The sequence below is a fragment of the Cricetulus griseus genome (assembly GCF_003668045.3).
Source record: "Cricetulus griseus strain 17A/GY chromosome 1 unlocalized genomic scaffold, alternate assembly CriGri-PICRH-1.0 chr1_1, whole genome shotgun sequence".
NCBI lineage: Eukaryota > Metazoa > Chordata > Mammalia > Rodentia > Cricetidae > Cricetulus > Cricetulus griseus.
In genome coordinates this window covers 11,878,498-11,904,438 of record NW_023276807.1, presented here as the reverse complement: position 1 = coordinate 11,904,438, position 25,941 = coordinate 11,878,498, and the positions used below count along the sequence as shown (strand labels likewise).

General features: G+C 51.9%; 1 protein-coding gene and 1 long non-coding RNA gene across 4 annotated transcripts; one reads left to right on the top strand and one right to left on the bottom strand.

Annotated features, from left to right (window-relative positions):
- Nucleotides 1-9,095: 9,095 nt before the first annotated feature.
- On the bottom strand, nt 9,096-11,723 carry LOC113832260. The gene is made up of 2 exons (XR_003479453.2): nt 11,517-11,723; nt 9,096-9,302 (listed from the first exon to the last, which is right to left on the bottom strand). It is a non-coding gene; the product is annotated as an uncharacterized LOC113832260 (long non-coding RNA).
- Nucleotides 11,724-11,828: 105 nt separating this feature from the next.
- On the top strand, nt 11,829-25,941 carry Arid5a (AT-rich interaction domain 5A). Of its 3 annotated transcripts, none has more exons than XM_027386878.2 (7): nt 11,829-11,945; nt 19,433-19,551; nt 20,324-20,444; nt 20,728-20,780; nt 21,153-21,250; nt 21,617-21,779; nt 22,134-25,941. In XM_027386878.2, exons 1-7 carry the CDS (start codon nt 11,942-11,944, stop codon nt 23,343-23,345), a joined length of 1,770 nt encoding a protein of 589 aa, XP_027242679.1. In that variant the 5' UTR covers nt 11,829-11,941; the 3' UTR covers nt 23,346-25,941. The 3 variants fall into 3 exon arrangements, with proteins under 3 accessions (XP_027242679.1, XP_027242680.1, XP_027242681.1); XM_027386879.2 differs by having other exon boundaries at nt 11,835-11,945; nt 19,436-19,551; XM_027386880.2 differs by lacking the exons at nt 11,829-11,945; nt 20,324-20,444.

Genomic DNA, 25,941 nt, shown 5'->3' with positions numbered 1-25,941 from the left:
AGTCAACCAGGTGCACATACAGAATACTCTAGGAGAGCGAAACGATTGAGTACTGGCCACTGGCTTTCTTCTTGTCACTTTCCCATAAACAATGTAGCAGATGGATGATTTGCAGGCTGGAGAGCTGTCTAACTGGTTAAGAGCACTGGCTGCTCCTGCAGGAGACCTAGGCTTGATTCCCAGCATCCACGTGGTGGCTCACAACTGTCACTCAATCGTAGTTCCAGGAAATCCAACACACTCTTCTGGCCTCTGCAGGCACCATATGCACACGGTGCACAAGCATACATGTGGACAAAAGATTCACAATTTTTTTTTGAAGAATGGCTTTCTAGAGCGTTGACATTGCATTAGATATAATAAGTCATCTAAAGATGGTTTACAGTAGACAGGATGTGGGCTGGGGAGATGGCTCAGTGGGTTAAGCACTTGCCACATGTGCTGGCTAGTTTTACGTCAACTTGATACAAGCTACAGTCATCTGAGAGGCGGGAACCTCAGTAGAGAAGATGCCTCCTTAAGATCCAGCTGTAAGCAAGCAAGCCTGTAGGGCATTTTCTTTTCTTTTCTTAACTTTCTTTTTATTTATTCTTTGTATCTTTCATGCATTCTGATCCCACCCATCTCTTGTGCCCGAGAATCTGCCCTCTGCCCCTGTAATTCCCCTCACCAAAAAACAAAACAAAATGAAATTTAAGAGATGGGGGGGGCGGGAGGAAGAAAGGGAAAATCTCATCATGGAAGCCGTCGTGTGACACAGTGAATCACAAAGTAAACCCCTTTATCCATGCATCTTTACATGCAGCTATTAATTGCAAACAATCACTGGTCTGGTTTGAGCGCCCTGGTCTCTGCTACACATACCACTGGGACTTTTTCTGGACATCCTTGCTGCCCTGCGTCATGGAGATCCTGCAGCCCTGGGTATGCAGGACACCACCACCCCACTCCACCCCACCCCACCCCACCCCCTGTCCCACCATCATGCTCCAGCAGATCACAGATGGGGTGGATGTTGGGGTGGACCAACTATGACTATGACCTACCAGAAGTGTACGTGTGTGGGGTGGGGTGAGGATGCCCAGACTAGGCAGATCTGACCATCACCCTTCCCTTCCCATCTATGGCTGCCTCCTCCCCCATCATAGCCAGCAGGAACTTGGGTTTGATTCCCAGCACCCACATGTTAGCTTACAGCCATCTATAACTGGGTGTCTCCTGAGATCCCCACTTGAAAGTGGCGTTTTGGCCTCTCAAACTCCATGAGCCTGGCAGGGGCACAAGCTTACTCAGGAGCTGAGAGGGAGACATACTTAAGCCTAGGAATTTAAGACGAGCCTGGGCAGCACAACAAGACAAAATCTCCAAAAGAAAAATGAAGGAGAAAGAGAAAGAGGCAAGGAGGGAAGGAGGGAGGCAGAGGAGGATGGAAAGAAAAGGGCAGAGAGGAAAGAGGGATGGAAGGGAGAGAAGGAAGGAAAGGGAAAAAAGGAAGGAAGGGAAAAAGGAAGGGAAGGAAGGCAGGATGGAAGGAAGGAAGGAAGGAAAGAAAGAAAGAAAGAAAGAAAGAAAGAAAGAAAGAAAGGAAAGAAAGAAAGAAAGAAAGAAGCTAGCTCCAGGGATGCATCAGGCTGAGACTCAAGCCCAGGTCCCTCTTAATCTCTTACATTTGCCCAGAATCCAGAGCCTGCTGTTTCTCTTTGGATCACGTGTCCTCCCTGCCTTGCAAGGGGCTGGGCCCCCTCCCTCCCCTGCCCCCCCTTGGTTTTTCAAGACAGGGTTTCTCTGTGTAGCTTTGGAGCCTATCCTGGCACTCACTCTGTAGACCAGGCTGGCCTCAAACTCACAGAGATCCCCCTGCTTCTGCCTTCCGAGTGCTGGGATTAAAGGTGTGCACCACCAATGCCAGGCATCCTCCCTGTCTCTTTCATGGGATCCTGGGCTAAGCTCAGAGGGCAGATGGGTGATACGGTGAGACAGGATGAATGCCAGGGAGACAGGGCCCTGGCTTGCCCGTCACCAGCTGATTCTTTCCCAGGGGAAGCAACAAACACAGGGGACACATAGGCTCTGGACCCAGGGTCCTCGGCTCATATGGTGCAAAGATCACACTGACTTTTCTGAGAAAGCGGAACGTTGTTTCCCTGGGAGGACATCACTGGAGCAGATGGATTCCAAGGACCCACTGCCAACAGTGCAGACAGTGTAGCACTGGCTGCTTCTGAAGCGAACCCTGCAGGCTAAGCATGGCTCCTTCCTGTTATAACCTAGAGAGTCAGCACTGCGCACACTTGACAGATAAGGAAACTGAGGTTATTGAGGTTAGGTAACTTGACCAAGGTCACATATTTAGAAAGTGGTAGAACTTTTCAAAATACTAGGCGGGGGAAATGCCCATCATTTGTAGAAAAGTTTTCAATAAAGCCTAAGAACACAGGCTTCCAGTTAACCCTGCCTTACCCAGAAAAGTGAATTCCCCAGAACACCCTGCACACCGTGTGTGTGTGTGTGCAAGCATGCATTCGCATGATATTCTGATGAACAACAGAGCTCTCGGTAAACAGGGCTGACCACAGGAAGAAGCATGTTCGGAAATCAGAAGCCGTGTTCTCTGGATTTATTGAGTACTTGGAGATCCCCGGGTATAGAGATGGGAGCTGCTGCATCCACAAGCCTGAGGGATACAAGCTTCCAGTGGGTCCCTGTCCAGCCTCTATAGTGCTCAAGGAAAGGCAGGGAATGCTCAGCCACATCTACAGTATGGCCTCCTATCCCATCTCAGACTTGGTTTCCCCACCTACAAAATCAGGGTAGCAGACTGCTTAGATAGAAATCCCATGGATTTAGTTGTGATTCAGAGCTTTGGACTCTGGAGCCCCCCCGTGCCCCCCCCGGCCGCCCAGGAGTTCTTGGATCTTGGGGACTCCAGGGTGGAGCCTCATGGGAAGCAGGACAGGGTCTTCTGAGAACTCCGGAGTCCAGCAGGGATCTTCCTCCCCAGCTCACCATGGCTTCCCTGGCAGGACAACACAGCCTGGTGTTCTTAGCTACTCCTGAATTCCCTGCTGCCTCTTGACAGTCAACAATGAACCTGAGATTGATGGCTCAGCAAAGAGGAAGGAGTGAGTCCAACTCATTAGTGCATGCACCCACCTAACAGTGCAGGCACCTGCACCTCCCCACCACTGACCCAGAACTTTAAGGAGGAGCTGAGGAACCTCAATGCCAATTCTTTGGTCCAAGCTCTACTGCAGGATCCTTGCCATCCCTCACTGACAGACTCCTATTTGTCCACCAGAACCAAGACACCTCTTCTTCCTGTCCTGCCTTCAAGTCATCATTCAGTGTCTGAGAGGGGAGATGTCTCCTGGAGTCAAAGGCTCCCTTCACCCTTGGGATTAACAGGTGCCTCCCCACCCCAAGCCACCTATCACATTTTAGGACAAGTATTAGGGGCTGCTCCACATGCCAGCACAGCCCCTTTGATAGATCAAGGGCTATGTCCTGACAGTTTTCCCTATGTAGAGCTCAGGATGAGGTTACAGACAAGTGTATTCTGTTCAGACGCTCAGCTGACTCTGTATGGCCATGACCTTGACCACTGTGTGTGCTCATCCTCGTGTATGTCAGACATACACACCCTGTATACAACACTGTGTCTCTGCCACTGTGTGTGTGTGTGTGTGTGTGTGTGTGTGTGTGTGTGTGTGTGACTCTTCCGGGTGAGAGCAGCTGTTTCCCTGCCTACCTAGGAGCTCAAGACAGATCTTGCTTACAGGGTAAACTTAGCGCTGAGACAGCAGCAAGGCCCAGGCAGCAGTACAACAGGCCCCAGCCAGGTGTCCTGGGTGGCCAGGGAGATGAGCCAGCAGCATTTCTTTCTCACACCTGTCTCCAGGTCAAGATGAACTTGAAGCCAGCAGGGGCCCAAGGCAGAGAATTACTGAGTCTGCAAAGCTTGCAACACCCCTCAAAAGCAAGGGACTACCTGCAGCAGAAGCCAGCTCTGCAGAGACCAGAATCCACACAGGTAACCTTCAGATAGGACAAGTTCCGAAGGAGAGCCCAGGAGGTCCCTTTCTGCCACCCCCCGGGGGATTCGATTAAAATAATAAATAATGCTTGAATGTGAGATAGGTAATGGTTAATGGGACCTCTGAGTGAGGACCTGAATGATGTCGAGAGGACATTCATCACCAAGCCAAAGGACCTGAAGCAGATTTAAGGGTCTTGTGGCAGGGCATGGTGAATGAACACTGATTTCTTCTCAGGTTGGCTTCAGGTATAAAAGGCACCTGCAGCATACAGGAGTAGCAAAGACATAATCACCACCTCCAGGAACGCCAGAATCAGGCTTTCAGAAAAGCGCTCACTGTACTGAGTGTTCAGGGTGCTGCAAGCCGGTAGATAGTGATAGGTATGGGGTCCTGTGATGGCCTACAGGGTTGCTTGATATTGGTGAGGGGAGGGTAGAAGGAGCCCTTGTCCCTTGCCAGAAGCCCTATTCCTCGGGTCTCCAGGGAATGGAGGGACAGTTCTGGATGCCCCAGGACCGTAGGATGCAAAGTCCCCTTGATCAGCCCTATGTGCCCCCAGCCCTTCCTGCCCCCTTTTTGGGGCGGAAAGAGGAACTGTGTGGGGCTTGGGGCTTTCAGCGACACCCGAGGGGCCCACGATGCTCCCGCCCTGGAGCCCCTACCTGGCAATTATTTGGGCCCCAGAGAAATATCGGTGGCCTTGGCTAACCGAATTATTCTTTCGGTTTGAGCCAGTTCTTCTTTTTGACTCAGATCCGGCGGGGGAAGGAAAGCGCTTTCCGAAAGTCCCGCCGCGGGTCCTTGGGGCTGGGAAAAGATGCCCAGTGGCGCTGTCCCCGCTAGACCTGCTCATGGCCCCTGTGGCTGTCCCTGCAGCTCCCAAACCATATCTGCGCAGCCGCTGGCGCTCAGAGCCTGAGTCGGTGCCTCTGGTCATTGAGTACTGGGCAGAGGCTCCGTTGATCCAGCACGTGCTTAAGCCACCAAAATAGCAAAAGAAACACGCTTGGAAAGTATTTGCTATTTCCCAACGAGTTTCGAATCACATTTATAGGAAAAAGTCAAAGCCTTGTGGGACTTCCTCACAGGCGACAGAGGGACATGGGGTCTTTTGCAACGTTTTGTACTCCCTCCAGTGATCTCTGGGGCCCTTGGGCCTCCGGGTCTCAGCAGGTCGCTAATATTTTTGAGTCCTCATCTCAAATCCCTGGAGACACAGGGCTGCCCAGCTGTTATTTTGCAGATTTTTTTTTTTTTTTTTTTTTTTTTTTTGGTATCAGACGACAGTTCTGCTTACTGTTCCTAGGACTGACTCACAAGGGGATGTGGGGATTTTTGAGCTGTTTCAAAATGTGCCCCGAATATTAGGGTGTTCATGCAGCCAGTCCTTGTTTATTTAAAATTTAAAAAAAATAAAAAGCCCCTAAGCCAACAAATATGACACATGCATGCAGAAGCTGGGAGGGAGAGGTAGGCAGGGACCTTCCAGGACCTAACACCTCTGCTGGGTTAAGGCTGGGTCCAGAACCCAGGTCTCCTGTGCGCCCCCCCCCCAGCAGAGACCTTGGGTGGGATGTGGGGGGTGGCTGTAGGAAGAGTAGGTAACAATGGATCTTGTGTTTTTACACCAATAAAGCCAGGACCCCTCCAAGCCTGAACACCTTACTTAAGTTTTTATATTCGAAAGACTCTTTGAGCTCATTATCATCAGGTATGGTGGTACATACCTTTAAACCCAGCATTTAGGTGGCTGAGACAGGAAGATCAAGAGTTTGAGGCTACCTTGGGCTACATAATGAGACCTTAAAAAAATAAAAATAAAACCCCAGAGTCCATTTGAGGAACAAGTATGAGAGCAGCCTCTCTGTGATACCCAAGCTGAAGCCATGCAAGGGGTTCAAGGGGATTGTTTGGATTAGGAACAAGACATCCCCTTCTCTCCCAGTTCTCAGCATTTGGGACAGAACCTGGGACCCCACTAAGGACCCAAGGGTTCTTCAAGCTATGACTTGAAATCTGGGATCCCTGATCTGGTGGAGGAAACTCAGGGCCCAAGCCGGTATCACCAAGGGCAGGATCTGGGAACCACTCAAGGCCTCCCCTTGAGTGCTCAGGGAACAGGGCTGAGCATGTGGCCAGGGCTTGGTCCCTGGTACAAGAAAGAGATCCGTTGTCTGTCTTTCCATCTATCTGTTTGTCTGTCTCTGTGCCTCTTCTCTCTCTCTCTCTCTCTCTCTCTCTCTCTCTCTCTCTGTATCTCTATTTCTCTCTGTGGGCGTATATGTGTATGTGGTTATATTGTTGATATTTAATCACAAATTGGCTATTGGGGGTATGAAAACAACGGTGCTTACAGGGGCAGGACACTCTGAGGGTGATTAGGGTTAGAGAAGGTAGTTAGGGTCGGGGGTGGGGTCCCTGTGGAGAGACCAGAGGAGACACACTCATGCTTTTGGTTTCTCACCATGTAATATCCTCCACCCCCTTGGGACTCTGTCAGTAAAAACTCATCACCAGGTGCTGGCCCTCAACCCCAGACCTTCAGAATCATGACGCTATATGAACTTGACTTCTTCATAACTCAGTCACTTTGTGGTACTGCGTTATGGAAACAGAGAAGAGGCAAATCCACACATAGAATTGGTTCTGCCAGAGGCTATTTCCACACAGCAAGCCAGCCTGATCACCAGAAGGCCTGTTTTTTCACCCTCACAGTAATCTTGCAAGCTAGATCCTAAACCCATTTCAGCCACAGGAAACCTAATTAGACAAGTCAGTCACACCACCTGCAAGTGAGGCAGCCAGGACTGGAAAGTGTTCGCTTGGTTCCAGAGCCACAGAGTTTTCAGGGGGACTGTCAAAACAAAGAGTTCTTATAGTACCTAACTCAGCTGGAGATGTAATTCCATGGTGGATTGCTTGCCTAGGCTCCATGAGACCCGAAGTTCAAACCTCAGTACTGAAAAAATAATAGAAATAATAATAAATAATATAAGTTGCCTAGCTGGGTGTACTGGTGCATGCCGCTAATCTCAGCACTCAGGCTGAGGCACGAAGATCTGGAGCTGAAGGGCAGCCTGGACTACATAGTGGACGCTGCTCCTGCCATCCTCTCCTTTCACAAGCCTAGTTGTGGCCCTAGACTGCTTAACACAGGCAGGTAGGGCGCAGAAGCAACTAAAAAGAAAATGCAGAGCGAAAAGATGAAAATCAAGGCCTTCAAACCCGCACACAACAGAAAGTTTAGAGGGAGAGGTCGGCAGGGTGTTAGGGGCCCTTCTCGGTCTCTAGCCCTTCACTGTGAACTTGCCCCTGAAGCTCTCCAGACATCCGGGACAGGAGCGACGAAGCGCTGTTGAGAGGGAACCCAGATCCGTCCCATTGCAGGGCAGTCAAACTATCCCTGGGGCCCTTAACGGCAGGGTAAACTGAGGCCTGGCTGGCTGTCTTTCCCCCGCCCCCACTCTCTGGTTCCCGCTCGGCCGGAGCCTAGGCCAGGTTGGCAGCGCCCAGGCACGCGGCTCCGCTCCGCTCCCAAGCCGGGCAGGCCGAGCGCGGAGCGGGCCAGCCGCTCCCGCTCCTGGCGCTGCTGCCCGGGCCCGGAGCCCGCCTCTCCCGCTCTGATGTAAGCTGATATTTTAATTCTCTTACAAGGAATGGTGTTTAGAGAAATGACTTAACCGGATTACTCATCGTCGATAATGACTTGGCCCAGCTCCGAGGCTATTCCTAGACGTGACGCTGGAGGCTTTGATTCTCTCTTTACTTTGCTCCCCCTCCGCGACTCCCCCCTTTCCCTCCCAATGCCAAGAAATTACAGTGTGAGTGGCGACTCCACCCCTACACGCCCCCCTCTAGCAAGGCACCCTGGGAGATGCAGTTCTCTCATGAGGTCGGGCACGGCCCCATCGCTCCCCATTCCTGAGCTGCTGAGCATTGGCCAGGGTAACTTGTGAGAGCAGAAGTCACTTAAGTGAAACATGCCTCAATTTATCCATCTATCAAATGGGAGGAACAGTCAAGAGCATCCAAACAGGATCGAAGGGCCCTCTGAAATCTTAAGTAAAAATGCCACACTGACCTGAGATCTTTCTCCAGTTCATTTTGTACTGACTCCCGGTCTAGATTTACCACTTTGTGACAAACTGTGACACAAGGAACCAAGGAGTAGTTGCCCTAGGTTCTCTGGTGCACAGTCAACCTTTCCTTACTCCTTCCAGATTGTGGCTGCGCCCATAAACTTGTACAGCACCTGTTCTCTGTCCCTCAATGTCCCAAGAGCATTCTGGGGACAAATCCAGTGCCTAGGGATCAGGTGGGACCCCTGCTGGCCCAGGCACTGGCACTCTGTTGTCTGTTAGTGGCTAGGACTGTACCTAACTTGGCGCCAGGACTACATGACACGTGTGGATGGATGGATGGATGGATGGATGGATGGATGAGCACAGCATCATCCCCACCTTCCCTGACAAGGCACCTGGGGCTCTCAGAGCCCAAACAACTTGCACAAGGTTGAACATCTGGGCTGTGTATGAGTGTAGATGAAAACCCCAAATTCTTCCCTACCCCAGGAGGATTCAACTGTCACCTTTCAGGTGCAGACAGTTTAGCATCTTGGGTTTCTGTTGGGTGGGGAGAGGGCCACGTAGCCCCCTACCCGGAAGCCAGCCCTAACCCAACACAGGAAGCTGTTCCAGATTCAGCTGGGAGGTGCAGAGGGAGATTGGAGCACCTGCTTTTAAGTACCCTGGGGACAGTCACCATACCTCTCCTCCTAGGAAATTGTCCCTTGGTGATCTGGGGCTCAACACTATCCCAGCATTGCCACCTCCCCAGTCCCTCATCCCTAGCCCATCCCCAAAGGCCAAAAGCTATTCTTGTCTCTTTCTAAAATACGCATTTGAAACCATGAGCCCATTTTTTCCATTCCCGGGCTTGGGTATGGTCTATTTCGAGCATTTGTTGTTTTCCATGAGTTGCAAATGCCACTGTGAAGCAAGCCTTTCCTGGACAGCTAGCATGGGGGTGGGGGAGTGGGGAGCAAAGCAGGGCCAACAGTTAAAAATACTCCCCCACTTTATTCCCCTTTGAAAACAAGGCCCCAGGGGGCATTTTGCATCTGCTGAGCCTGGGAACATCAGAAACAGTGGAGAAGAGCTGCTTGTCCTGTTTTCTGAGCACACTGAACAGCTTTGAAGGCTCAGATGAAGCGTGGCTCCGACTTTCCTGTGTGACTTCCAGGCCTGAAAGCTTCAGGTCAGGTCCCTAGAGATGGACCAATGTGAGGTGTTAGAAGGTAGGCTTAGCCCAATCTCTCCCCAAGAGGGCTCTAAGAGATCTAGAATTCTCTCAGCAAGATTGGGGGTTGGGGGATTATTGAGAGATGGCATATAAGGCACAGACAGTCACAGATGCTAATGGAGACATGACCTGTGTTTTAACTGTAGACATCTCAATGACAAAAACAACCAGAATTGTATCAGCTTAAAACACACATTAAACAAAGTTACTTGTTTTACCATACCATGGATACATGTATTTGTGAAGATAAGTGGGGAACATTCTAAAAGACTATCCAAGCCAGGCGTTGGTGGTGCACGCCTTTAATCCCAGCACTCGGGAGGCAGAGGCAGGTGGGTCTCTGTGAGTTCGAGACCAGCCTAGGTCTACAAGAGCTAGCTCCAGGATAGCCTCCAAAGCCACAGAGAAACCCTATCTCAAAAAAAAAAAAAAAAAACCAAAAAAATAAAAATAAAAGACTATCCAATCTGATAAGGAAAGGGAGGGAACTGGACTTGGGGTGGGGCCAGAGAGGAGTGATTTATTCTCAATGCTTTTTCTGGGAAGACTGTGTTTACACATTAGTGGTGTTTTGTTTTTCTTCTGGAGGCTGGCAGAGAGACAACCAAGACATGGAGGGGCTAGTGACTGTTCACACTGTCCTGAACTGGTATTCCATGGATGATGGGTTTGAGCTGGAGGAGAGGGGTGTAAAAGGAAGCTTGAGTAACAGGAGTGTTTTATGCTTTTAGGAAAGCTAATTTGGGGGTTGGGGGATTATTGAGAGATGGCATATAAAGCACAGACAGTCACAGATGCTAATGGAGACATGACCTGTGTTTTAACTGTAGACATCTCTATGACAAAAACAACCAGAATTGCATCAGCTTAAAACACACATTAAACAAAGTTACATGTTTTACCATACCATGGATACATGTATTTGTGAAGATAAGTGGGGAACATTCTAAAAGACTATCCAAGATGGTATCATTTCTCAGCAGGATTTATTAGCTGTTGTAGGTTACTTTCTGTTGCAAACAGTTGCCTCAGGAGACAATTAAATTTAGATCATATTGTTCTCAGGTTGCCCCAGACAGGTGTTGACTTGCTGAGGCTTTGCACAAACAGCCCTGTCTAAGAGTATGTTCTTCTGACTGGATGACAGGGTCCTTCTCTCCAGAGGTGGGATTAGCTGCGGTTTTGTAAGGTAGTGAGTGCCTCACTGATACAAGTGTCCAATCTAGTAGATAGCATGACACCGAAGACAGTATCTAGATCTCTGTACCTAGCCTGGCATTGTGGCTGGTTCAATCAATCCTTACCAAATGTATACAAGTGGAACTAGAAGCTTGTGAAGTTTCCGGGTGGTATCTTTTGGCAGATAGCATCTCTGCCGATTCAGGTCTCTTGGGGTGGAGTATGGCTTGTAATCTTAGATGTGGGAGGTACTGTTGCAATGGTTATTCTGGTGATTATTCTGACCAGTTAATAAATATTGACAACAGTGTGTCTGTTACCCGATCTTTGAAGGCTGGCTGTTACAATTGTCCCACCAAGCCCAGTGATGCCTGCTCCAGGCTGAGCTTGCAGATCTGCCATTCCAGAGCTGATGGATAAGGGCCTGAGGATCAGAGTCACCAAAAGCAGCCAGGTCCACTTGCTCAGTGTGAAGGGGAGCACTGAAATGTTGGGAGGATGCCTGTGGAGCCCTCCTCATCTGTGTCCCTATTCCTGGGTTGAGCTCTAGCCCCACCATTGATGAGCTATATGAGGTAATAAATCTCCCAGGCCTGTTTTGCTCTATAAAATGCAGACAATGATGGTGTGAAATGCAGAGAGCTATATGAATATAATAATTAATGAACAGAATTTGATTCTGGGGATACCAACTACATACTAGGAACAGAGTTCAAGTCCAAGCTTTTCGGCTGCTGAGGCTTTCTGCTTTTAAATCCCAAGTCTTAGCTTCATCTTCTATGACCCACACAGGTCCAACTGACTGCTCTGCCTCCTCTTGTCCCCACTCACCACAAGCCTCACCCTTCTCTCCCTCACTTCCTCTTTGCACTGTTCAGCTTGTGGCTGTCATTCAGTCTACATGGCATATGTGGACATGGGCACTGCGGGCAGGCCTAGGGCATTAGGCCTGAGCCACGAACTTTCTAGACTGGACCCTGGTAGGCTAAAGGTACTTACCTCTCTGTGTGAATGAAAGCTGAATAGTATGGAATTGGCCAGGACCACTTGAGGTCAAAGTCAGAAGCACTTTGTTTAACCCCGCTGGAGAGAGCGGGCAGTTTTCTAAGACTCTAGTTTTGCCTCTAGGGAAACAGACCCAGGGCGGCCATGATTCTTGAGTGTGCATCATGAACCCCTCGCAGACAAGTGAGCGCACACTACAACTTCCAGACTTCCTCGGGCTCAAGGGGCGGAGCCCTCCCCGCCCCAGAAGATAGGATCCACCAATAGGAGCTCAGAGCGCAGTGGGGCGGGACCAGGGGCGGGACCGCGGGGTGGCGGCAGTCGAGCCGCAGCGCGAGTCAGTCGCGCCGAGAGCGCTGGGGCCGGACGGCTCCGCTCGTCGAGGGTCTCCGGTCAGCGACGCGCGATCTCGCTGGGCCATGGGTAAGCGGCTGGCGGGCGGCGCCGGGGTCGGAGGGCTGGGGACCCGGAGCGATCGCGACCCGCGGGTCAACCCGGGTGTCTGTGTGCTCTCTCCTCGTGGAAAGTCGGGGCGGCCAGGGGCTTCCCAGGCGTTTATCTCGAAACTCTCCTCTCCGGCTCTGGACTGAAATTCACTGAGCCGCCCACACTTCCTGCTGCGGTTTCAATCTCAAGCTGCTCTGGGCCCATTTGTTGTGACAGCTGTCAGCAACAGCTTCTCGGCCGCGGGCCCCTCCCTGCCCCGTGCCAGCCCAGCGCTTCTCAGAACCGGAGGCGCCCGGGCCGCGCGCCGCGCTTCCCACTGCGGCCGCGATTCCTGAAAGTGACTGCGCGGGTTTTGAAGAACTTGCTCAATGCACTTTGAAGAATCAATGGTTCCTCTTTCTGCCGAGGGACGTGCTGATGGTTTGACGGTCTCAGGCTTCAGGTCCTTCTCTTCTCTCTTCCCTTCCCCTTTCTTTTTGTTTCTCTCTTTCTCTTTCCAGCCCCTGGCAGGAAAGATGCTCCTTTTTACTTGCCCGGTCTTCTGACTTACCCTCTCTTCCCTCGGGTCTCTCCAGAGAGACCGGGTGGTGGCCTTGGACTGGGGGTGATTAGTGGAGAAAGAACAGAAGGGCAGGCTGCCAGAGTACAACGAACAAGTTTGGCTTTGATCTCAAGCTCGAACTAGGGGCACAACCACGCCACCACATCTGCGACCCTCCACACCGCCCAGGCATCATATGCCCTGGCTGGGGTCACACCCCATGCCTTGGCCCACAGGCGCAGTGGGGTTGCCAATCCTGGGCCTGGAAGGCCTCAAATTCATCCCAAGTCGTGCTGCTCCAAGCCTGCATCTCCTTGTTTGCAGAGTCTTCCGTTTCAGAGGACGGGTCACAGCAGCCAAAGGAGGGTAACAGGTGCTCCTTGCCCCGCCCCGTGGACACTGTTGGGAGTTGATACGCATCTAAGGGTCTCAGTGCCTAACCAGCATGCCAGAGCAGGGGAGGGTGGGAGATGCTAGCTTGAGAGTCTGGTCTCCAAGCAGTTAGAGTCCAGACTGATTGCTTAGCCTAGAACTTGAAGCGACAGAGGTGGAATGGGCCTCAGAATCAACCCCCACCTCTCTTTTATTACATAGAATCGGAGAGGCAGACTCAGGCTGATAGCGAGTGAGGGCCAGGCTTCCAAGCCTCCTTGCCCTTCACTCCTTCCTGGTGCCCTTCTGTTGCTCTGGGTGGGAAGCTGGTCTATAAATGGTCTACATTCCCTCTTGGACCGGGGTAGCAGCCACCGTGGTGGGACGAGGAGAATGGGAGGAGGATGGAAAAGTGGTTAGGTAGGGAAGTACCCTGTGTAAGGGTTCTACCTCTACTGTTGAGTCACCCCTCTGAGCTCTGTTTTTTCTCCATAGGTGGGGTGGGAAAACCGGAAATGATCCATATATAGGGCTGTTTTCACCAAACACATGGACAGAGGGGCGGGGCCATGGGGACTCAGTCCTTCCAGGAGTAGGATCTCTTAGACTATTTCAGAGCTGGGTAGCACTGGGATTCTGGACTCTCATACCTGGTGCCCATATATCCCTCTCTGCCTTACTTACCTTTCAGAACTCCCATCTTGTCTCTAGTCACTAACAGACCTTGCTCTCCCTGCCTTGGCAGAGGTGCCAAGGCTAGGCTTTGGCTGGTTCAGGATCCGCATACTCCTGTCCAGCTGTCCTCAAGGCTGGCCCTTGACAGGACTACCCCGCCCCCACCGCCTCCCCAAACTGCCCACTGGAGCAAGCCCAAGGAGAAGAATGCCAGGCAGCAGGCTTCTGGGCCACAGAGTGGACTGGCCGCTTCAAAGGCTGTCTTTGTTTCCTCTCCAGCTTGAGCTAAGAGAAACTTAAGCCAACAACCTCAGGCAAGGGGGCGGGGCTGTGTCTGCTGGTTGTTATTGAGGTTGCCTGCCGCTGCCATTATTGTTGTAATTGACGTCGTGTTCCCAGTCAGTGAGTTTTCATGAAAGGAAGTGTCACTTCCTTCCCATCACACTGAGGGTGACTGGGGTAGGCAAATGAAAGAGAGAGAAGGAAAGTGGTGCCCACGCCTTGCGAGCCTGTCAGCTCATGGGAGGTGTGTGGCTTTGAACACTCCGGGAGCACCAGAGTTCCCAGATCAAGGAGACTCATCCCGCAGACTTAGACCAGTCTTTCAGGACCCTAGGGAGAATCGGATACCATGGGGACAGGCAGGTGTCAGTATGGGTGTGTGCACACTTTCACTTGTGATTTGTTGGGAAAGCCTCATTTCTTGCTTTCTTCAAGCTTAGAATACTGGCCATTGAGTCTAGCACACCCGTCTTACAGAGATGAGGGAACAGACCTACAGAAGCAGAGATGGAGGTGATAAGAGACACACCCTGCATGGCATGGTGGAGCATGCCTATAGTCCCAACACTGGGAAGTCTGATCCAGAGAACCATAAATTCAAGGCCAATCTGGGCTACATAGAGAGACCCAAGCAAACAAATAGACAAGAGGCATCCATGTGGTACTAAAGCCCCCTCCTCCTCCATCCTGCAAGGTTTCATCTGATCTCAGCTCACTGGCTGGCAGGGCAGGGGGCAGGCATACAGGGGCCTCTAGATCACCTATCCCACAGCCTCACTGAATCCTACAGGGTATCCCTCACTACTTTCATCTTCCCCCTTTACACAAAGCCATTGTCTACCCAGAGAGCAGGTCCCCCCTTCTTCAGGGATTCTCAGTAGTGTCCAGTGGTTTTCCTTCCTTACAGGTTACAAATGGTACCCTGTATTGCAATGATGGGGCCCCTGGGAGACTCCAAGGCCAGGCACATTGATTCACATGGTGGAGCTTCTGCCCCTTCCTATTCTGGCTTGGTTGGCTCAGTGGTCCACACTGACCTATTCTTAATTAGTGTGTAGAGAACCACTCACGCAATGTGGGTAAGTTTCTACCCTCTGAGCTTAGATGAGAAAGCTGAAGGTCTCCCCGACTATTTACAAAACTCTAGAGCTTAGGGTTCAGGGTCTTGGGGCAATCAGACTTCTGTAGTTTGGACTCTCAGCTTTGCCACTGGAAAGCCGTGTGACCCTGAGGCAAGTTGTCCAACCTCTCCGAGCCTCAGACATGACATCTGTTAAAAGGAGGAAGATTCAGTAAGGCTTGTGTTAGATGCCCAGCCCCAGGCAGCCAATGGAGCCTAGGCTATCGCAGAAAGGGAAATAGGGAGTGGCTTGAAAACACACCTGCTTTGGCAAGCTTGCTCTGATTGGAAAGAGAGGCTGAAACTGGGCCCTTGGTACTGGAGCTTAGAGTCTAGCAGCCTCAGACACAGTTCTGAAATTGATCAGAAGTTAGTCAAATCCCAGGAGGGGCTGGAGCGGCCCTCCGGCTGCACCCTTCTCCACTTACCTGATGCCTAGGAAGGGACGCTGTCACACTCTGATCGCTTAGCCTCCCCTGGTCCTTGTATGAACAGTGGTGTAAGGAGTCCCAAGAAGCTGTGGAGTGAAACCCTGCCATTCCAACCATAAAATTACTTTTGTTGCTACTTCCTAACTAATTTTGCTACTGTTATGAATAGCAATGTAAATGTCTGATATGAAGGATATCTGATATGTGACCCTGTGAAAGGATCACCTGACCCCTAAAGGGGTCCAGACCCCAGGTTGAGAGCCACAGCTTTAGAGACTGTGTTTCTAAAGTTTCTAAAGTTCCTAAGTTTCAGATGAAGTGTTCTTCAAAGAGAAATAGCGAACGGAGACTTGACCTCCATGTAGTGAACTCTGTCTTAAAGCTATGAAAATTAAAACTGCACGTGGATGCCAGCACTCCACAGAGAGAGGAACAGAATAGAAAGTCTAGGGATGATCCCAGACATGCTTCTGTCAAGTGTGAGAAAGTCACATTTCACTCACTGCAGAGGGTGTCACTCCACCAGCACAGGCAAACACCTACCCAGCAGAGGGAAACATGGGTAGACTCCACCTCACACCCTACACCCCAACTCTCCACACCAGAGAGAGTTTATATGTGCACAAGGAAATGTCAGCCCTCATTATCATTATCATTATTGTTTCATGGATAAAATGATATCGTGGAAAGCAGACTGTCTTTTTAAAATATTGGTCCTCTTCTCTACTCATGGAGGCACTGGCCAGGAAGGATTTCTACACAAGCTCTGAAGTAGACAAGGTCTTGGTCTGTGGTAGCATCAGTCAAACGGGGAAGGGAGGGTTTCTCCTGTCTTATAGGCGGGGTGATCCTGTACCACCCCCTGCAGAGCCAGAGGTGGGACCCAGCCTCCTCCTCCATGCTTGGGCCTTGCAGCAGGAGGTTCAGGAGCCAGGCAGGGGCAATGTCTAAATCTTTGGTTTCATAGCAGACCTTTTCCTACAAATGATTGACCTGGAAGCCATATCTATAAATGATTGGGGAACTGAGAGGTTAGGACTGCCAGGGACAGTACAAAGGGTACCCTGCCCCCTCATCTAAGGCTGCAAAAGTCAGGGCCCAGAAGGTCCTGCCAGGGACAGAGAGGCTGCTAGTCCTAGCCAGGAGAGAATGGACACTAAGTTCATTTGGGGACTCAGGACATAGTGATAAAGAAAGTATTTCCCTTTGTGGCTCGGGGTGGGAGCTCTGATCCCTTTTCCATTTGGGGCCAAACAGCTTGGATTGGCAACTTCCCTTCCAGGTAACCTGAGTGCCCTACTCCAGGATATTTTCCCTGAGTGATCTTACAGATCCTGGAGCATCAGAGACCACCTGCCTGGTGGCTGCTCCCCTGCAGCCCCTGGGATCCCTGGGAGCTTCAGTCTCTGAGGAAGCCCCACTCAGGCCCATAAGCATCGGTCTTTGAAGTGCTTCCAGGGGTTGTCACAGTCCAACTGTGTTCGTTTATGAGATCCAGGGGCCGTGCCATGCTAGCTCTTTAGCATTGAGAAGCCCAGGTCACGCTAGAGCTAGCTGAAGAGTCCCTGCTGCTGGTGCCCAGGATCTGAGGAGCAGCAGGAAAGGAGACAGGAGTGTGCAGAGACCTCAGGCTGGAGGAGGGCTGGACTAAGACATATTTCTGGTTCTCAGACTTGAGATCCACCCAGAGGTGGCAAAAGACGCCCCCAATCACAGAAGCAAAGGCTGAGGCGTGGCACTTCAGAGAACATGGTAGAAAAGGGAGGGCACTTGTCACTTCCTGAGATTTCTGGAGACTGGCCATCGATCTGATGTCAATAGCTAATCTAAGACAGTGTCCAAGCCTCTTTAGACTCTGGCAAGAGTTAGGATGAGCGTCTCGGTGAGCTTGTTTGGACACTCCATGAGGACTTTGCCAATGGTGACAATAATCACAGCAAGCCATTGAACCAATGGTCAGACAGACTTTGTCTTGAGTTCTGGCGCCCTAGGGAAATGCTTAGCCTCATGACCTCTCTGGCTTCAGCTTCCCTCTCTTTAAAATGGGATCCTTCCTGGGACTAAATGAGAGGCTATGCCTGCAAATGCAGGTACCTAGAGGCAGGGACCTGCACAATGTGAGCAAACACAGGCATGCATGGCTGCACTTGTGTGAACAACTGTGAAACAGAGGGCCTTTCAGGATCTTAACATCCTAACACTGGGTTCTCTGGGTCGTGTGGCTGTGGGACCAGTGTCCTCAAGGAGATTCTTTTTTGCCTGTGCTGATAGGAAAAATTTCACAGCTTCCTGAAATAAGGGTTTTCTGAGCTGGCACAAACCTTGAGTTGGTTCCATTGTACTAGGCTAGCAAAAAGAAAAGGGAAAGTTGTCAGACTGGGTGCCATGGCTCATGCCTGTAATCACTTTGGGAACAGGAAGCAGAAGCTCAAGGCCTACATCTGGGCTACATTGCAAGACTATTTCAAAACCCAAGGAATGTGCTTTGTGGGTTGGGAGATAAGAATAAAGCATAATGAAGGAACTGGAGAGATGGCTCAGAGGTTAAGAGCACTAGCTGCTCTTCCAGAGGCCCTGAGTTCAATTCCCAGCAACCACAAGTTGGCTCCCAACCATTTATAATGAGATATGGTGCCCTCTTCTGGTGTGCAGGTAGGCAGAACACTGTATACATAATAAATAAGTAAATCTTTAAAAAAAAAGGAAAGAAAAGAAAAGAATAAAGTATAATGGAATGTGAGAAATGCCACAGTAAAATCTCTTTCTTTGTATGCTACCCCCCCAAATGATTTAAAACTGTGTCTATGTAGAATATACAAGGTCCTAGGCTCTGTCCCCCAAACCACAAAGAATAGATGAGCAGATGTGAACTTCTAAACCAGGTGTGCTGGCACATGCCTATAATTACAGCCTTGAAGAGTTGGAGGCAGAAGGACCAGGAGTCCAAGATCATTCTTGGCTACATAGCAAATTGCAGTCTGGGCTACATAAGACCCTGTCTCATAAAATGGGAACAAAACAAGTTCCCTTTTAGTTGGACATGGTAGCACATGCCTGTATGCCTATCCTTCTGGAGGCAGAGGCAGGAGGATTCCTACATGTGTAGCCAGCCAGGGCTGGCTACACAGTGAGACACTGTCTCAATTAATTAATTAATTAATTAATAAAAAAGGTTTGGTTCCAAATCTGATACCAGCCTCATCACCTGAGGCAATTTGAGTTGCTGTTTTTTCAGTGGCCAATTTGGGACACTTTTATAACCTCCCGCCCAGGCCAGAGCCTCACTAAACAGTAGTGCGTGCGTGGCTTCTCTCAGGCCATCATCACAAGTCTTGAGCCCCCACCATTCTCCTTTACCTGGCACACATCTTGAATGGGGCCAGAAGACTCGCAAGGTGTAGGCAATCACAGTTCAGTCATACTGGACACAAGCACTCCAGGGAAGGACTGGAGAGCCGGAGTTAGCTGGGCTGGGAAAGGCTAACCAGAGGAAGGGCTTATAGCTGATTTGCACCGTCAAGGGCCTTGCAAGGGAGGGTAGCCTGGAGCCTAAGGGCCTACACAGGGGCAATTGACAGTGGGCAGGGATGAGGTCGGGGGCTCATAGATGAAGCCTTGATAGCATTCAGATGAGCTACTGCAATGCTTTCTGTCTGAACCTGGGCAGGTTTGAGAGAATGTCTCCGAAGCACAGCCTTCCCACATTCCTCTCACTTGACTCTGGACAAGAATGATGAGGCTGAGGGTCCCCTGCAGAGATGTAAGGGTGTACCTAGAATAGAGGAAAGAAGAGGGGTGCCTGCTGAGCCAGAGAGAGAGAGAGAGAGAGAGAGAGAGAGAGAGAGAGAGAGAGAGAGTGTGTGTGTAACAGCTCTGGTGTTGTATCCAAGACTGGCCAGCAGAGGACACTCTAGAAGGAATATGAGCACTTACCCCCTTCCTTGGCTGAAGAGGGGACCATTCCTCAGCCGCCACACCCCTCCTCCCACCTTCTTCTTTCAGGCTTCTCACTGCCCTCTCCTCATTCATTCCTCTCTCCCAGCAGCACCTCCTGCCAAAGGAAAAGGGGAGCAGTCAGAAGAGGGTGACCTCCTAGAGCTCCCTGTGTCCCCCAAGCCTGATGGTGAGCAGAGTGGCAGCCAGAGTCCCATCCAGCTGGAGGTAACTTGGACATGTCCTCTTCCCTGCTGGGCTCAGCCTCCAGGGAACCTGAGACTCCCTGAGCTCTGAGAGGGAGACAGGCCTCTGCCTCAACTGCAGAGCTGCTAGGGTCCCCACATTGGAAAATGCAGGGATCTGGGCACTAGGCAAGGTGGGACCTCACCCAGCTTTGTAGCAGAACGCCCTGTGAATCAAACAACCTGGATATTCACGCCTTTAATCCCAGCACTCGGGAGGCAGAGGCAGGCAGATCTCCATTAGTTTGAAGTCAGCTGGTCTACAGAACAAGTTCCAGGACAGCCAGGGCTACACAGAGAAATCCTGTCTTGGAAAAAAAAAAAAAGATATTACCAGCTGTCCATCAAGCTGACAGTGGGAAGCTGCAGGCTGGTGGCTCAGAGAGGCAAGCCCCCTGGCACCAGGGAGCACCAGGTGCCTTTTACTGTTCGAGGGACACTGAGCCTGCCATCCAGGACCTAAGATGTATAAAACAGTTCAGAGCATGTTATAACTGGCCTGGAGGCCTCGGGGCTGTCCCTGTGGCCACTTCCAGGCCTTGCCTGTCAGGACTCTGGGGCTCTAGATTCCAGCCCTGGGCCTGAGCCTGGGCACTAGGCTCACAGTTGTACTTGTGTGACCCAGGGCAGGAGGCTGGGTGCTCCCAGGTAGCCTATGGTTGGGATCTAGGCACTTATTCCTTCACACGGCAGTGGTTTTCAGTGCCCAGCTGCCCATCAGTGGGGCCCATCCATGCCTCCTGCTGTCTCCCCAGGACTCTCCAGAGGCAGGCGAGGAGCGGGAGGAGGAACAGGCTTTCCTGGTCAGCCTCTACAAGTTCATGAAGGAGCGACACACACCCATTGAGAGGGTGCCCCATCTTGGCTTCAAGCAGAGTGCGTTCTGGGGGGAGGGGTACAGGGAGGTGGGTTTAGGGAGGCAGCCAGGGGAATCTTCCCAGACAGGACACTAGGCTCGGCAGCTCTGTTCCAGGTAACCCTGGATGCCACCAGTCTATAGGAGTTGCCTATGAGAACGATGCCTCCCTGAAGGCAAGGGGTGGAGTTGGGTTCCCATCCTCTTGACCATCAGGCCAGACTGCCCTGTCCATAACAGTGGTCCCATCTGGGAGTGTGTGGGTTGCAGAGCCTGACAGCCTGTCTTGCCTCTTTCCTTCAGTTAACCTGTGGAAGATCTACAAGGCAGTGGAGAAACTGGGGGCCTATGAGCTGGTAAGCAAGGGCTCTCTAGTTTCTTGCTGTGCTCCAGCCTCAGCCATACCCTTGGGGGAGCTAGGGAGCAGGGTGGTCAGGAGGGCTTTCTGGCCTGCAGACTTGATGAAGATCAGAATCCCCAGGTCCAGCCCATATGCTGTGGGAGGAGGGACAGGGTACTTTGCATCTCTAACTGCTTTCTTCCCACCTGCATCTGTTCCACCCTCCCCCTACTCCAAAACCCGCTTTGCCTGGCAGCATCCTGCCCGTGTCTGGAGAAGGAACCCCAAAGTTCAGCTCTCACTCCCTCCCTGCAAGGGGTACCTGAAGCTAAAAGGATACCCATGGCCAGAGGGTATCCATTGGCCCATCTCCTCTGGTGTCTTGCAGGTGACAGGCCGCCGACTCTGGAAGAATGTGTATGATGAGCTGGGGGGCAGTCCAGGCAGTACCAGTGCAGCCACATGCACACGCCGCCACTACGAGAGGTATGGGGTGCCCAGAGGGTGCTGTACACCTACCAGGGCCTTCCTCTTCCGGGGCCTTGGCAGGTGTGTGCTGGGAGTGAGGTGCAAGACAGTAGCATATAGACAGCTGTGCTATTTGTGTGTTGGGGGTGGGGGGCAGAGTATATGTGCCACAAGCCGTGTCCTTGTCAGGGCTGGGATCTGCAGAGCACATCCCTGTGTGTGTGGTGTGTGTGCTGTGGTGCACTGGCAGGAAGGAGCAGACAGCTTTGGGGACAGTAGGAGCTCTGGTGGCGAGGAGCCGGAGGGGCTTAAAGGAAGCCCAGCAGAGGCCAGCTGTGAAGATCAGCTGCTGGGCTTCTGCTGGACACACTGGCTCTTCCCCAGGCTGGTCCTCCCATATGTGCGGCACCTGAAGGGGGAGGATGACAAACCACTGCCCCCCACCAAGCCCAGGAAGCAATACAAGATGACCAAGGAGCTGAGGGGGGATGATGGGACCACTGAGAAGTCAAAGAAGGCCAAGGACTCGGAGAGGCAAGTGGACCAGGTAAGCACTAAGCTTAGTGAGGTTGCTTTCACAGCCCCAATGCTGCTCTGGCCTTGGCTGTTGTTTCCAGCTTGGAATGCCAGGAACCTGCTGCCAGGGCAGGAGCTGGCTGAACTTGGGGTTCTCTGAAGATCTGCTGACACCTGCACACAGGACCCTAGGCTGGGATTGCTGGGATACTAGGTTCCATCTGCTTGGTCAGGGAAACTTGGGAAACTTTTGACCAAAGGTGTTGCTAAAGGCGAAGAGGCGCTGCTGGGTGCCCTCTGAAGGCCTTCTACCTCCAGGTCTCCAGGTTAGAGGCACAGTCCTGCACCCAACTAAAGGCTAAAACAAAGCCTTTTCTTATTCTAGACTACACTGGGAAAGACCAAATCAGATGCCACTGGCCTGACACAGCTTCCCAGCCAGGCACCCTCAAGGAATAGTATGGAACAGCTAGGCCCGACATCTGGACCCTCTTTGCCATTCATGGGTGCTAGTGGCTGCCCTGAGGCCTACAAGCGGCTCTTGTCCAGCTTTTACTGCAAGGGAGCGCATGGCATCATGTCACCACTGGCCAAAAAGAAGCTGCTGGCCCAGGTCAGCAAGGCAGAGGCTTTGCAGTGCCAAGAAGAGGGCTGTCGCCATGGAGCAAGGAGCCCCAGCAAGGACCTTCAAGAAAGTCCCCAGAACCTAAGAGGGCTGGCTGAGAACTCTGAACACCAGCTAACCCCCCAGGAAGGATTGCAGGCCCCCAGTGGCAGCACCAAGGTGGAGGTGCAGGAGGGCGCCTGCCCCACAGTCCCCACTTTCTCAGGTTGTTTTCATGCCTACCCCACTGAGGTGCTGAAGCCTGTCAGCCAACACCCCAGGGACTTCTTCTCTGGCCTTAAAGACAGGGTGCTGTTGGGACCTCCTGGTAAAGAGGAAGGGCTGTCAGCCAAAGAGCCCCAGCTGGTGTGGGGTGGGGATGCCAACCGCCCCTCTGCATTCCATAAAGGCAGCTCCAGAAAAAGAAGTTTCTATCCCAAGCCCAAAGCCTGCTGGGTATCCCCCATGGCCAAGGTCCCTGCTGAGAGCCCTGGAGCCACACACCCCCTCCCAAGCAGCCCAGGCCTTGGCAGCAAGCGCAACTTGGAAGAAGAGGGCTTCACTCATGGTGGCAAGAAACTGAGGGCAGTGTCTCCCTTTCTGAAGGAGGTGGATGCCAAGGAGTGCGGGGGCAAGCCTGCAGCGCCTGGCGTGGCTGTATCCTGTCTACTGGGCCCAGCCCTGGCGCCCACTCCTCCCGAGGCCTACAGGGGCACCATGCTGCGGTGTCCTCTGAACTTCACAAGTAGCTCAGACCCTCTGAAGGGCCAGGCCACACTCCCCTTCAGTCCCCTGGTCATCCCAGCTTTCCCAGCCCATCTCCTGGCTACAGCAGGCCCCTCCCCCATGGCTACCAGCCTGATGCATTTCCCTCCCACATGCTATGACACTGCCCTCCGCAACAGACTGGGTCCAGCTTCATCTGCCTGGCACGTGCCACCCGTCACGACCTATGCGGCACCCCATTTCTTCCACCTCAACACCAAACTGTAGGTTAGAGCATCCATCCATGTGCTGCACTATGAGGATTTGACGGGGGTCTCAAAAGGGCCGGTGCTGCCTCAGGCCAGAGCCCACTGCTTAGAACTCCCAGGCCAGTTAGCCTCCTCAAGTCTGTGTTCCCCCAGCACAGATGGGGAGGCAGTAGGCTTGTCTCAATGAATCAGCTTGAGCCCAAAGCCCAGGGACTAAGTTGTGGTAAAATCACAAAAGTACCCGAGCTAGTATTCTCTCTTCTCGAAGGTCAAGAGGACTGAACAGTTAAGGAGCTACATAGTAGCTCAAGGCATCCAGTTGGCCATGAGAGGTCCAATAAAAAGACACTGGTGTAATTGCACCCAGTCCTGAGATGTACAGTGTTGGACTTTTGCAAGGGGGAGGTGAGGCAGGAACAAACTTGTGGATGTGGTCACCAGTGTGGGAGCAAAGATGAAACCATCCATCCTGATCTGGATTCTACCACCCCACTGGAGGGCAGGCCCAGAGCAAAACTCGGCCTCTTATGCACAGATGAACAGTCATGCTTCCTTTTGCTCCAGCCTCAGGATACCCACCTGGCGAGGTTGTCATGGTGCGAAGTCCCCAGCACACTGGTGACTTGTGAAGCATGAGGGAGGGGCTGTGTGATTCCAACCCTCAGAGCTGAGCCACAGACTCAGTCCCAGGATGCATCGGCCCTGAATCTTTGAGCCAGCAACTAGGAAGGTAGTTGCTTGCTTTAAGAGGTTCTTGTTGTGTTGCTCAGGTTGGTCTCAGACTCGTGGCCTAAAGAAATCCTGCTGTGGCCTCCTTAGTAGCTGGACGACAGCTGTGAACCATGTGAAAGGGGACTTCTGAGGGTGCTAACACAAACCCCAGGTTATCTGTCCTGGTAGTGGGTAGACTTGTTTGTGAACACTGCTGCCTAGTGCTCTCAGTGATGTGCCACCACCGCACATACTTTCTTGCTATACATACTGGATTTGGCGTGAGAGGCAGAGGGGACCCATCTCTGCCTGGGAATCTGTTGCCACACCACAGTAAGTTTCAGCTGTGCTGGCTCCAGGGGACTACACAGAAACCCTATGACTTAGCACCCTCTTTCCTTAGAGATGGTTTGATCTGCCAGTCCCAAGTTGACTGTCAGTACAACTTCTCAACTGTTCCTGGGAAGGCAGAGCCATCATGGCCCAGAGATCCCAGGATGCCTGTGAACCAGGTCAACAGATGCTTACTGACCTGCGTCATGGGAACTCACCCTGTTCCTGACCTCAGGCCATGGGTGGGAGGGCAAGTTTTCATGGCCCCCTTAGTTCACAGGTGGCATAGCTAAGGCCAGGGACAGGAAGTGTCATTGAGAGTGCCTGGCTTTGGGAAATGGGTGCTCAGGGAAAGTAGCTGCCTGTGGGGAGAGATGTAGCACCGGTGTCCTTCAGGACCAGGTAGCCAGGAGGGCGGGTATCCATTGATGCACTCCAACATCTTCCAGCTCCCCACCCTCCTAGAGACACTGAGATGCTGGCCTGTGTGTTGGGATGACCAGCCCTGAGCTCCTGGCTTCTCTACTGCACCCATGTGCTGTCCCCATCTGTGAGCTTATCCAGCCAAGTGAGGAGAGACTCTAGGCTAGCAAATGCCCTGGGTGCTGGGCTGCACACTGTTGGTCAGATCCCAGGATAGATGAAGGCTACTTTTGCGTATGGAGGGATCCCCTTGGTCTACAAAGTAACACTAGTCTCAACTGCTCAAGGTGGTGGTTGGCAGCCAGCCTGACTTGAGTGTAGATTGTCCAGGACCCCAGGGCTGGGGCCCTCTTCAGGTACTTCTGAAGAATGCACATATTGTGGGGTAGCGGAGTGGATGGATTCCTAGGCCAAACTCTGCAACCTCTGCCTAAGCAAAGACACTAGAAATGAATGTGAGTCAGGCATCTTGGAAAACCTTGGAACTCTGCACCAAACACCCATGTATTTGCCTCACGTGCAAATTCTCATTGCTTCCCACTGAGTGAGAGAACTGAGCTCTGAGATGACTCCAAACACCATGCTGGCTGATTCTTGTCCCTGACAGGCTGCCCCAGAGGACCCTCAGGCCAGCAGGGCACTCGGTGTCTGTTCAGTGCATCATTTGGGTTCAGGATCTACTTTCAAATCATTCGTGACATTTGAGCTGCTAGCGGTGGGAGGAGGCAGAGACCACCCTGGGATTTGTGCTGATCCCGCCCCTATCCTTGGTCCCAGTTTGTTTCCCTTAAGTGTGACAAGTTAGGCATTCAGCAGGCAACACCTTCATTTGCTTTGGGGGTTAAAGCTTGCTGCCCCTTTAACTGTCTTGGGTGTTCAGCTTGGTGGCATTAAATATGCATTTCCCACACTGGGCAGGTATCACCAACACAGTTGTAAACAGAGTGGCCTAGGGTGTTCTTTAGAAGAGACCTTGAAAATGGCTAGAGGAGGTGATAGAAAAGCAGAGCAACAAGTCCCCATGGCAAGAGAGTGGGATCCAGGAGCCAGAGGGCCTGTGGGGTTGGGACAGAGGGAGCCAGAGGTGACTCAGGCTGGGCTTGGCGCAGTTGGACTTTTACATGAAATAAAAGAAAGATGGAAGAGCA